General features: G+C 42.9%; 1 protein-coding gene across 1 annotated transcript; it reads left to right on the top strand.

The window, feature by feature from the left end:
* The first annotated feature begins 1 nt into the window (after position 1).
* MKKS (MKKS centrosomal shuttling protein) lies at positions 2 to 9,834 on the top strand. Its single transcript, XM_061622549.1, has 4 exons — positions 2 to 993; positions 4,463 to 4,638; positions 7,337 to 7,447; positions 9,068 to 9,834. The coding sequence occupies exons 1-4, from the start codon at positions 3 to 5 to the stop codon at positions 9,506 to 9,508; spliced, it is 1,719 nt and encodes a 572-aa protein (XP_061478533.1). The 5' UTR covers position 2; the 3' UTR covers positions 9,509 to 9,834.
* The last annotated feature ends 2,649 nt before the right edge of the window (positions 9,835 to 12,483 follow it).

Genomic DNA, 12,483 nt, shown 5'->3' with positions numbered 1-12,483 from the left:
AAATGTCTCGCGCTGATGTTAAAAAGTCTTCATTATGTACCAGTGAACCTTTGACTAAGGAGGCCATTAGCCATGCTATGTCCGTGTTCAGTCAAATAGTGAAATCTTGCTATGGCCCCATGGGTAGGTTTAAACAGCTTCACAATGGTATGGGAGGATACGTCCGTACCACATCGCAGTCTTCTGCTTTGCTCAGTGGCCTTTCCGTCACTCATCCAGTATTAAAGCTTCTGACAGCCTCTGTGCAGAATCATCTTGCACGCTTCAGTGACTGTGGTTTATTTACAGCCATTTTTTGCTGCAGCCTGCTTGAAAAATGTCAAGCCCTAAACGTTGCTCCATGTACTTTCATTAAAATCAGCCAGCACCTTTTGACCCTATGCACTGACTATCTAGCATCTGAAGCATGCGGTTGTAGAATACCAGTGGATTTTAGCAGTTCTAAGATTCCCCTCAGTTTGGTACGCAGCATACTAACCAGCAAACGTGCCTGCATGCTTAACCAGAATGAAGCTGATCACATCAGCATGTTGGTCTTAAAGGCCTTTCTGTTGACAATCCCACAAAACGCGGAGGCCAGCGTTGTCTTAGGGAAATGTCTCTACATACCTGTAAAAGATAAGACTGTTACAGCTTCTGCTGTATATCCCGGACTTCTGATTGAAGTGCCAGACTTGCATCTGACAAGGATGCTTCCTGTCAAAACCGTTACTTCAGGCACAATCAGGATGGCGCTTTTCTGTATGTCTTTGTCAGGAGACTTGTCTGACACCGGAGAAGGAACCATCGTTGTCCATCAAAGAGTTTCTCTGGAAGCTGCAGTTTTAAATCAGTTGCTTAATTTAGGCAAGCAAATAGTTAATGACGGTGTGGGCCTTGTGGTGTGTCAGAAAGTTATCCACCCAGCTTTGAAACAGTACCTGAAGGAGAACCATGTTGTTGCTATAGAGAGAGTTGGAGTGGCAATGATGGAGCCCCTGAAACAAATGACAGGTAATAAACAAGCTTTGTACTCAAAAGCTTCATGATGTGCTTCTCAAGCAAGTGATGTCACATACCATAAGCATAAATACTCGCTTTGATGATTCTTTTGATGGGCACTAGTTTGTATAATTAGAGTGTGCTATTTGAATGTGGCATATACAGCTAAGCAAAAGCCACATGCGGCACCTTATTTTCCCACGTCCTGCAGCCAAATTTTTAGAGACTTTCAGCCTCAGGGTACTTGCTTGCACATTACATTTCCTTCAGCACCAGCCATCTAGTGTTTCCTACCACAAAATGCAGTTGGTGGCTCATGTAACAATGTTATTCCCTGCTAACACCCTGCATGTGGAAAACAAATATATTGGAGGGGTGAGGCTGTTACAGGGTTGGGGAATCTCTTTCAGCCCAGGGGCCACATCCTCATATGGGCAACATTCTGAGGGCCATATGCCAGGGGTGGGGTGGGCCAGATGCAAAATGAGGCAGAGCAACCAGTATCAATTTTACTTTTGTACAGTAGGCTAAGTTCTACACACATTCACACAGCTCGCTCTATGCTCCAAGAAGCATGCTCCTTAAGGACACATCCCAGCCAGGCAAAAACACCTGAGGGTGTGGATCAGGATCAGTGAGGGGTGTAGCTAGAGAGGGGTTGTGTCTGGGAGGGGGCATGGCCAGAGGGGAGAGTCCCAGGGGCCAGATAGTGAGGCTTGGAGGGCTGTATTTGGGCCCCGGGCCTGGAGCTCCCCATCCCTGGGCTAGAACCTTTCTTGGCAGCTGGTTGCTTATGTAGAGAGAACCATACACAAAATGAAATGAGCTCGCCCTCGCCTTTTGAAGTAATATAGCCTAGCCACAGGTTTACTACTTCAGTGAGAAATTGTCTAGAGGTGGCTAACCCATGGCCCTCCAAATGCAGTTGGACTTCAACTCCCATCAGCCCCAACCAGCGTGGCCAATGGCCAAGGATGGTGTGAGATGTGGTCCAGTAACATGGGGGGACACAGGTTCCCCACTGGCCTAAGCAAAACAGTCCATATCCTCAGTGGCTGTAGACTTGCTTCTGCTTAGCAGTTGAGTTTTCCCAGAGTGGGAATGATGACTGTTGTCTGTTCCCTCCTCATATATATATAAAGGATACTTTTCTAGGAGGAAATTTCAAGGGAAGATAATCTCCAGAATGCTGAGGGGAAATGTTTTCCATTATAATTTCTTTGTGCATACAACTAGGCAGAATTTATGATTGCACCACAGCACCAAGAATTCACAAGGTGGTATTCAATTATTAATATTATTTATTATTTAGACCATTTATATACCGCTTATATTTAAATAAAACTCCAAGTGGTGTACAACATAAGTCAAAACATCTTAAAACAGCAGATACAAAAAACCCACAATTGATGAAACACAATTTCCTGAACAAAGCATCCTCTTTAGTATCCACATAGTGTAAACACTGCTTATAAAATTAGGTACAAGAAAAACTCATAACATAGTGCTAGCCCTACTCAGAGTAGACCCATTGGAGTTAATGGACATGACTAACTTAGGTTCAGAGCTTGGGAAAGTTACTTTTTTTGAACTACGACTCCCATCAGCCCAATCGAGTGGCCATGTGGCTGGGGCTGATAGGCGTTGTAGTTCAAAAAAGTAACTTTTCCAAGCTCTGCTTAGGTTCATTAATTTTAATGGGTCTACTCCTACTAGGACTTAGTTGAATAAAACCCATTGACCCTAACCATCAGTGCCTTCTAAGACCGAAATATTAGCGTGAATGACTATTTGCCCACACAAAGACAGTTGTCGTATGCGACGTTGTATCCAGTTAAATTCTACTCGGAGCAGAACTCTTGAAATTGATGGATCTAAGTTAAGTCATGTTGATTAACTTCAGTAGGTCTACTCTGAGCATGTCTAACATTGGATACAACCCAACGCCTCTTGCTTGTATCAGGAAAAATGGATGCTTAGGATCAAGGACAAGATAGTGGCTTAGAGGCAGAGAAGTCACTTTTGCCCATGGCAGGGAAGCTTGCTGATTTCTACCAATCCCCTGTAACATATTTCAACCACCAGGGGTGCTAACCTGCAGCCCCCAGAAGTTGTTGGGCTACAACTCTTAGCATCCCTTACTGAGACTGACACTTATCATGCTCGCTGGGACTGATGGGAATTGGAGTCCCAACAAATGCTGGAGGTTCATAGATTGGCCATTGTATTATATACAGAACCAAGCTGGGTCTCCATTTCGGTTTTACCCAGCTCTGCTACCTGAAAACCTATCAAAGTAGACCATGCTCTGGCTTAGTATAGGACTTCATATGTTCATGGGACTTGTTCATCCTTGCTCCCTTGTTACTTATCCATTGGGAGCTAAATAAGAGAACATGTAGCTGCATAGGAAGTGCAAAAATACTGGGCAGCCACACAAATCTATTCTGGCATCCTGTTTCCCAGAGTGGCCAATAAGATTGCTCTACGGAACTCACAAGCAGAACATTCTTGAAGGCAATTGCCTTCTATGGTTTGTCTTCCAGCAACTGGTAATCAGAGGTAGACTATCTCTCAACATGGGGCTGAGTCGTTGATATTTCTGTTCTCCATGAATGTGTCTAGTCCCCTTTTAAAGCCATCTAAGCCAGTGCCCATCCCCATATCTTGTGGCAGTGAATTCGGGTTAATTATGTGTTGTGTAATGAAGCACTTTCTCCATGAGGAGGCAAGGAATAGTAGCAGGACTAGTGTTAGCTGGGTGCTGAATATCAACCATAGCCTCCCCACCCCTTTTCTGGTGCACCTGGGAAACAATAGCCTGTTGGAGCAGCCAGACATTCTGGCCACCTAGCCCCACTCATAAAAAACAAGTACTTTGGTGCAGCTTTTGCTTATTTTCAGGGGGGAAACCCATTTATTTTGAGGCCAGTGTTGACGGTAGGTTGCCATGGGTGCCCAAAGAGAATCACACCAAAGGAGGTTATCCTTTGGGCTCTCTCTTTCGGGTTATGGTGAGGGTAAGTCACTCCCCCTGGGTGATTGGTTATGGATGGGCTTGCAACTTGGTGAGAGAGTGGGGTGTGTGTGAGTTAACCTGGCCTCCAAGTAAGAAGTGAACTGCCAGGGAGCTGCATCTTTGGTGAGAGCATGAGCGTAACTCATGAACGCATATCCAATGTGATTGGTGGGTATTTGATTATTTTCTGTTTTACATTGTTTTGATTGATTGCATTGATTGCACTTTTGTTGTATCTTTCTTTCGTTTTAATATGCTGTTCCCCACTTTGGGGGCTTTGGGGCCAAAACATGGTACATAAATAAAACATAGCATAGCATAGCATAACATCATACTTTCCCTTCTTAAATTATTAATTATTAATGTTTATTTCGAATCAAACTGATGCATTTCAGTTCCGTGCAGGACTACACCGTATCTTTATGAAATAACGCCTGTCATTACTTTTTCAAATTTGAACAGGTTCTCAGCCGATACCTTCTCTACAGTTTCTGTCCCCTGCTTGCTATGGCTGTCTGAAGGACTTGCAGACTGAGTGTTTTGCTTCAAAATGGTTCTTGCATCTAATTCCTAATGACCCAGTTGTCTGCAGCTTCGTGCTCTGTAATAGGAACGAAACTGCATGGGATGAGTTGAAGGTAGGCGTAATCTCTATAAATAACTACTGTAATGCCAACTCTTGGAGAAATATATTGAGGGGACATATTATTAAAAGTTTAGTGCTTAGAAAACTCTTTGCTAGTCTATCTCTTCTTATGCTAACAGAAACAAAGCAGATTACAAGCAGTTTACACTGACATCATCCAATATTGGTCTCAGAGCTTACGCTATTTAAGGCACAATATTGCACTTCCAAGTGAGATCTCTTGAGCTAATTCACACAGGTAACAAAGTCAACTGCAGTTGAACTAGGCGTTTCACCTAAATCTGTCCTCCCCATTGTGTTGTCCTCCAGATTTTGTGTGACTACAATTCCCATCACCCCTGACCATTGGCCATGATGGCAGGCACTGGCGGGAATTGCAATCCAACAGCATCTGGAGGGCACCAGGTTGGGAAAGGCTGACCTTAACAGTTTGCACAGTCTCACCATTCCACACATCGAAGTTAATTCCACTCCTGCCTTTCCTAGAAGTCAGGAAAGTTGCCAGGCTGCAACAGAGTCTGAATTCGATAGCATGCTTTTGGTAGACTCCGAAGCCAAGTTCTGTGTTGAGGTTTTCTTTGTGTATTTTAATTGTGGGTTCTGTCTCTTATTTGTGTATTATGTATTTGTTGTGTTTGTTTCCTGTTCTTTCCAAGTTGCGCAGAATGCTCCTCAAAGCAATTATGCTAAATTGAGAGAGAATGTGTCTGCAGGGGCTAGAACCAGGAACCCACAGCTCTAAACACAGCTACTTTATGGGGTGAACCATCCCCCTGGGCAGTGCAAGGTTCTCAGGTTCTCTGCCTATACAGGCCAGCCACTGGCTGAACTCAGAAGGAAAGGCTTTAAAGCAGGGTGGGGAACTTTTTTCAGTCAAAGGGCCACATTTCCTTCTGGGTAACCTTCCAGGGGCCACATGCCATGGGCAAAAGTAGGTAAGTAAGGGTAAGTGAATTTTACCCTTCGCACAATAGGCTGAGTTTCTTCGCACTCATCACATTCCTCTGTTCTATACCCAGGCAAGCAAGAAGCATGATCAGAGTTCAAGGACACATTCCATCCAGGAAAAACACTCAGGCAAGGCTGGTGATGGGTGTACTTAGGGGAGTCCTGAGGGCCAGATAGAGAGGCAGGGAGGGTCGCATGTGCCTCCTGGGCCTAAGGTTGCCTATCCCAGCTATAAAGACTTCCTGTTCAGGATGGGGCTTTCTGTGGACAATGATTCGGGCTTGGCTCCTGGCTCAGCTTTCTGGACTCCCACTTGATGCCTCCGTTTAAGATGAGCTGTGACAGAGTGCTTTGCCAAGGCCAAACACAGGGCTCGTAGCTGAGGGCCCAGCCCAACCTAGACCCACAGTTGCTTATTCAAGCCTCTGCCTTGTCTGTATATGAAATGTGTGCGGGGAAGAGTGCGGATCTATTTTTTACAACCAGAGGTACACGTGTATGAGGGGAGTAGAAGCCATCTTAGTCCTGTATTGTGGTGCCCTGTTGCTTCAGGCTCTTTTCCTGTTTAACCTAGCTCATTTCCAATATTGGCTGTTGCACCTGAAGATGTGTGCTTGCAGTGACAAAGCACAGGGATGTAAGGTGGGGGAGAAAGTCCAATTTTCCTAACCCGCATGACCCTTTTGTTGTAAAAACAAGACTCCTCCCACTTCATACAGGGCAGACACATGACCAACACGTGTGGTTGTCTTTGTGACATCTGCACCATACATTTACAGCACTCTTATAGCACTTTAACAGCCATGGCTTCCCCCAAAGCAGCCTGAGAACTGTAAGTTTGTTATCTTGTGCTGAGAGTTCCCCGAGAAGGGGGGTTGATTATAAGCCGCTCTGGGAATTGTAGCTCTGTGAGGGGCATAGGCGTCTCTTATCAGCTCTGAGCACCCTTAACAAACTACAGTTTCCAGCATTCTTTGGGGAAAGTCATGACTGTTTACAGTGGTATAATAGTGCCTGAAATATCTGGTGTGGATGGCCCTAAATGGAGATTTGATTCAAGATTATCCACTTCCAGACGTTGCATGAGCCCTGACCTGTGAAATGCCATTTTGTTACTGACTAAAGATTAATGAATAATACTGTGTTTGATTTGGCAGTGCCACAACAACTGAATAACCCTTCTTTATTATTAGAGTAAGAAGGCATTCTTATGAAACCAGGCAGAATGTATCTATTACATAAGCAACTTATCATTTTTAGTTTTACTGGCATGATAATAATGGCTACAGCAATGAACTTGGAGTCCTGGATTAACGTTCCTACTCAGCTTTGAAGCTCACTGGGTGATAAGAGCCTGTCATGACTTTGCAGCCTAAATCAGCTCACAGGGATGATGTGGATATCCCTATGTCAGGTATGGGAACCTTTGTCCCTCCAGATGTTGCTGAACTACAGTTCCCATCAGCCCCAGCAAGAATGGCCAATGCTCAGGAGTTATGGGAGTTGCAGTTGAGCAACACCTGGAGGGCCAAAGGTTCCTCACACCTGCTATATGTCCATTACACAGAGCTCCTTGGAGGAAGGGTGGGATACGGATATGATTAATGAATTGTGGTGGTTTCTTTGAGAGGGAGGTTGCATGTGGAGAACACCACTTTATAAATAGTCCCCAAATATTCCTTTATTTACCTGGATCTTTCTTTGCTTTTTTTAATAACAAAAGTCCTTTGTTTCTTGTCTAGCTTGCTTGTCAAACTGCAGAGCATGTCTTGCAATTAACTGTCAATGATCCCTGGGTACTGTTAGGTGGCGGCTGTACAGAAACACATTTGTCCTCCTACATAAGGCACAAGGTACGCAGAGATCCGGGAGGCTTTTTAAAGCTGTTTGCACTTAAGCCTGCTCATTATATTGAGGGGATTATGAGCAGGGGTGAAACACCTTACTGAGGCTCTAAACAGCATGCAGAAGTATGTGATTCTTAAAACTTCATATGGTTTAGGGTACTGATGGTTTAAATCCAGAGCAACACAGGCAGGCTGCAAGGAGGGGTGCAGAGAAAGGGAATGTTCACTCCTTCCTTTGTTCCCTTTTCAGGGAGGGTGGATGGCTGTCGCACATATGGCAGCCCTGTATTTTCCCTGTATTTCCCACCACAGCCCTCCTTAGGAAGGGTAATTTTGAACTGAAAAATGGCGTGAGGGCTGGTTGTCTGCCCTGATGAGCCCAATTCACAGATCTCTGCATGTTACTGAGTAGTTTGAGCCTTATAGTCCTCAAACCTGTATTTTACTTTTTTTTAAAATCATATCCAGTTATTCTAGTAAATGCCTCAGCCACATTTACTGTCTTATATCTGCTTATATTCCTGATATTTCTTCAGAATTGGGTAAATTACTATTTAAAAATTCTTATATTGCTGTAAACTGATACTTTATGGAATGATTTTGTCTTCATAGAGATTAGATATTTTTAATGTTACTTATCTGATGTATGATACATGAAACCCAGCTGAGTATTATTATTATTATTATTATTATTATTGCAGAATAAGCCCTGAATACATAACTTTTAATAGGTTAGATCCAGACTTAATACTCGGAGTAAACCCACTGAAATAAGTGGATTTGAGTTAGTCATGATTAACTTTTTTATTGTAAAGTTAAATAATTCCGAAGGAAGAGTAACAAATAATTATTAAAACTGGCATGACTGACTTAATTCCCATTGATTTCATTAGGTTTACTTTGAGTATGACCAAGTCTGGATATAACACAGTGGCAATAAAAGTGATTATAATGGTAATTTAATTTGTTTTCCAGCTAAAATATTTATTTAATAAGCTTTTTATTCTATCAGCAATGCTTTTGTCCCTTTGCTTTCAATGACTGTAATCCTATACTGAAGCTGTCATCCTCTCCCCAGTTTTCTGGGAGCAAGCACTATGGAGAACAAGTCTTATGAGGAAAGGTTGAAGGAACTTGGCATGTTCAGTCTGGTGAAGAGAAGGCTGAGGGGTGACATGATTGCACTCTTTAAGTACCTGAAGGGCTGTCACATAGAGGAGGGTACAGATTTGTTCTCTGCTGCCCCAGAGGGTAGGACTAGGTCTAATGGTTTTAAGTTGCAGGAGCGTAGATTCAGATTGGACATTAGAAGGAACTTCTTGACAGTAAGGGCAGTTCGGCAATGGAACCGACTGCCTAGGGAGGTGGTGGGATCCCCTTCGCTGGATGTCTTCAAGCAGAGTCTGGACAGCTATCTGCGGGAGATGCTCTAGCTGTGGATTTCCTGCTGTGAGCAGGGGGTTGGACTCGATGGCCTACAAGGCCCCTTCCAACTCTATGATTCTATGAACAGAATGGGAATTAATAAATAAACAATGCATGCTGACAATATTTGTTTTGTATCTTAATCATAACTTAACTAGACCATTGAGTAATTATGGCTTTAATAACTCCTCCCTTTTTTAGAGTTGTGCCATGACGAGTAGCTCCTTGGATAATCTATGCTGTTCTCGGGCAGAGTTCCAGTTGGTGACTGATTCCTTTTGCTGCTCACTCGAATCTGTGGCTTGCTGCCTAGAGCATGATGATGGCGACGTTCTCAGTGATACAAATTGGGGACATTCTTGGTCTGTTCCACCCGATGTTCCTAACAAGTTGGATTGGTCTGATGTACTTTTGAAGTGTGGATGTGGCCTCTGTGATACACAGCAAAGCCTCAATTGGAGGATGCTACAATGTCATTCTACTCCTTTCTCCCCCCAAAGTTGTGTTAACGAGTCTTCTGTAACCTCCACTGATAAGCCCATTCTGGACTGCTTTGCGGCAAAAAGGAATGGCCTACAAGTTGCAGTGGAGACAGCCAATCTACTTTTAGATCTGGCCTGTATAATTGAAGATTGTAATTAAGTTTTCTTTGTATGTATTCAATGTCACATAAGGAGCTGCAGTTGGAAGAGAAAATCAGCTATTTCCGCCCCTTCCACACACCTAGAAGCACTTTGCACATGCACACAAGCCTTTCTGGATCCCTGCCTCCATATTTGGTAGGAACGGCAAAAAGATTATTGTTTGCAAACATTGGAATAGATCAATCCTTGACTCAAAACCCTTTGAGTGGTGCTGCAGCGTTGAATGCGGGCCAAAATATTTTTTCAGGCATAATTTATGATGTAAACGTTTAGCTTTTTCCTGATATTTATGTTAGATGTATTAAATGATGCCTCTTGTTCTTCTGCTACTTGCTCCTGTTTCTGATTTCTTTGGAGGCCAATACAAAGAGTATATTGTTTCCTTACTAGAAATTAAGAATAAATCTTTTACTAAAAACAGAAAAGGAAGATTTTTAAAAATGTGTTTTCCTAATAGGCTTTTAAATTACCCATTTTGAACCCAGTAATGCCACTGCGTTGAAAGTGAGTTCTGAAGTAGTAATCCCATTAACTTCCACAAATATCACCGCAGCAAAAACCTAGATTTTGTTTGTTCTCTTCCTCTTGGTTAATTTACAGGAACTATCACACAGAATTGTTTACAGGAACTAATTGGCCATGCATGTGCAGCTCTTTCTATTTTTGCTTGAATGATGATCTGTCCTGGCTTTGCCTGACAAATATTCTCTCATACAAATATCTCCCTTTCCCCATTGCTCCACCACTCTACATTATAATCCACAAAAAATGGCAGCTGGTTCTGAAGGTTGAGATAAGAGATCTTGCCTAGTGTTTTACACTCATGTCTTCACTTTTTGAAATGATTCCGTAAATGCTTCTTTGTGGCCGGCCTATGTCCGAGCTGGTTACCCACATGGCTTTCAAAACTGGATCTGTGAATAGGACACATGGTCAATATAGGATTCTTCTGACTAGAAATGCCAGCAAAGTTCACAGGACTCAGGCTTGGAAAGGAGCTTCAGAGGCTCAGGAAATGCCAGACTCAACGGAGAAATGATAATTAGAAGCCTTGGAATTCTTCTCTGGCTTGGATTAACATCTGAGTTGGAAGAGGTAAACCCTACTTTGAGGGGCTGCTCCTGGGAACACTGAGAAGAAAAACCCTGTAACTTTCTTGTCACAAGGGGCTCCTTTGTAGGTGGGCTTGTGCCCTGCCACTACACAAAAACACTCCCCTTTTCCAGCAGCAGCCTTTCAAAAACAGCCTCTAAGCAAAGCAGCAGAGGCACATCTCCATGGTTTTCTCTAAGGGGCTGTTTTGAAGAACTGCCCCTGGTAAAAAGAGAAGGGGCAAAAGCCCATCTCCACTGGAGCTCTTTGCACCTACCTATGCAAGGGAGGCATTTTCTCTAGCCTCTGATTGGGTTGGAAAATCATCCAAATTCTTTTCCTAATTTGAGAAAGAGTAGTCAAATAGATTCCAAGTTAACCCAAGGTGAGCAGGAAAGAACTTGTACACTTCTACATCTAATGGGTTCATTTTGGATCATTCAGGCCTAGTCTACACATATATGCAGGGTGAGGTGGTAGAATGGGTTATACTGCTTCAGACTGCAGGTAGCAGATAATTTTTAAATTGCTCCCTCTCCTTCAAAATACCCTGCAACAACAACAACCAAGAGATATTTGTTCTAGTTTAATCTACTCCCTGTTTTGCTAGCTTTCTGGTTTTAGGGATTTTTTTTTAAAGGACAGACAACTTTCAAAAACTCCTACATAATGAACATACTTGCGTTAGAAACAGATATGCTCTGTGCCAGCCAAACCCATGTTTAATCTGAACCAGCATTCAAATGTCCACAGGCACCTTTCCCAAGACCTGTAAGTTATTAGTCAGTTCAGTGGTTTTCCAGGAACTAGCTTCTCAGGCAGTCATTGCACCACATTTAACCAGGATAGTAGATTTTGCAAAAACAGTTAAAATCATCTCTCTTTGGCAGAGGATGCACTCTTGTTTACTAGATACAACCTGCACTTTAACTTTGATTGTAACAGACAGTAGATTCCCTGTGCTGTGCTTGGCAGAAATGTGTTCCTCCAGAATGATGCTGATCTACAATTTCTGTCATCTGATCATTGCCAATGCTGGCTGGGGCTGATGGGAGTTGGAATCCAATGGTATCTAGAGCACTGTTCTTCAGCCTTGGGTCCCCGGATGTTGTCAGACTACAACTCCCATCATCTTTGGCCACTTGGTTAACTGGCTGTGGTTGATCAGAGCTGTAGTCTGACAACATCTGGGGACCCAAGGTTGAAGAACAGTGATCTAGCAGGCCAAGTGTTACCCGGCCCTGTTCTAATATACTTTTAACAAGCAAAACAAGTAACATCTGGCTTCAGATAAGACTGAGGTCAAGACGTCAGCCACAGACTTTAATGTCCAATGTAAGAAGAATACATGACAAAGAGATATAGATCTACTTTGCCTTGCTACAGTTGAGATCCAAACCCAAGAGGGCTTTGGGGTTGAATTTCTTGAACATTGGTTTCCCCCATTCCACATGACAACCACATTTTTTGAAAAATTAAGATGATGGTCAAAAGAGTACAGGGGCCTGCAGTTTAAAGTGTGTGTGTGATAAAAACAAATCCCGCTGGGCATGATCAAGTCAGTAAGCTAGCCTAACGTAGCTCTATGTTAGATCCCAGACTATTAGAATTTAAATTGTCGTAATTTATTCTTTAAAAAATGGGGAGTAAATATTATAGTTGCCACAAATAACAATTTTAATTTGTCTAAGAGAAGATGGTATCTTATTTTTGGGACTGGCAAGCAGGACAGTTGTTTGCAAAAAGGCACGCTGGAACATCCTAATAAATTTTTAGTTGGTCACTTCAAAAGGCATACTGTGCCATCTGGCAGCAATATGATGTCAAATAATCCGGCTAAATAAAAACAAAATCGGCAGATGGGTATGGAATGTGTAAATG

This window comes from Rhineura floridana, chromosome 4 (genome assembly GCF_030035675.1).
Source record: "Rhineura floridana isolate rRhiFlo1 chromosome 4, rRhiFlo1.hap2, whole genome shotgun sequence".
In the NCBI taxonomy this organism is placed as follows: domain Eukaryota; kingdom Metazoa; phylum Chordata; class Lepidosauria; order Squamata; family Rhineuridae; genus Rhineura; species Rhineura floridana.
This window is presented reverse-complemented; position numbering and strand designations above follow the sequence as displayed.

What these genes read in the sequence shown, in the direction of transcription:
- MKKS (XM_061622549.1), top strand. Translation starts at nt 3, where the DNA reads ATGTCTCGCGCTGATGTTAAAAAGTCTTCATTATGTACCAGTGAACCT. An exon ending in GCCCCTGAAACAAATGACAG is followed by an intron (nt 994 to 4,462) that starts GTAATAAACAAG and finishes AAATTTGAACAG; the next exon opens with GTTCTCAGCCGATACCTTCT. An exon ending in CTGCATGGGATGAGTTGAAG is followed by an intron (nt 4,639 to 7,336) that starts GTAGGCGTAATC and finishes TTTCTTGTCTAG; the next exon opens with CTTGCTTGTCAAACTGCAGA.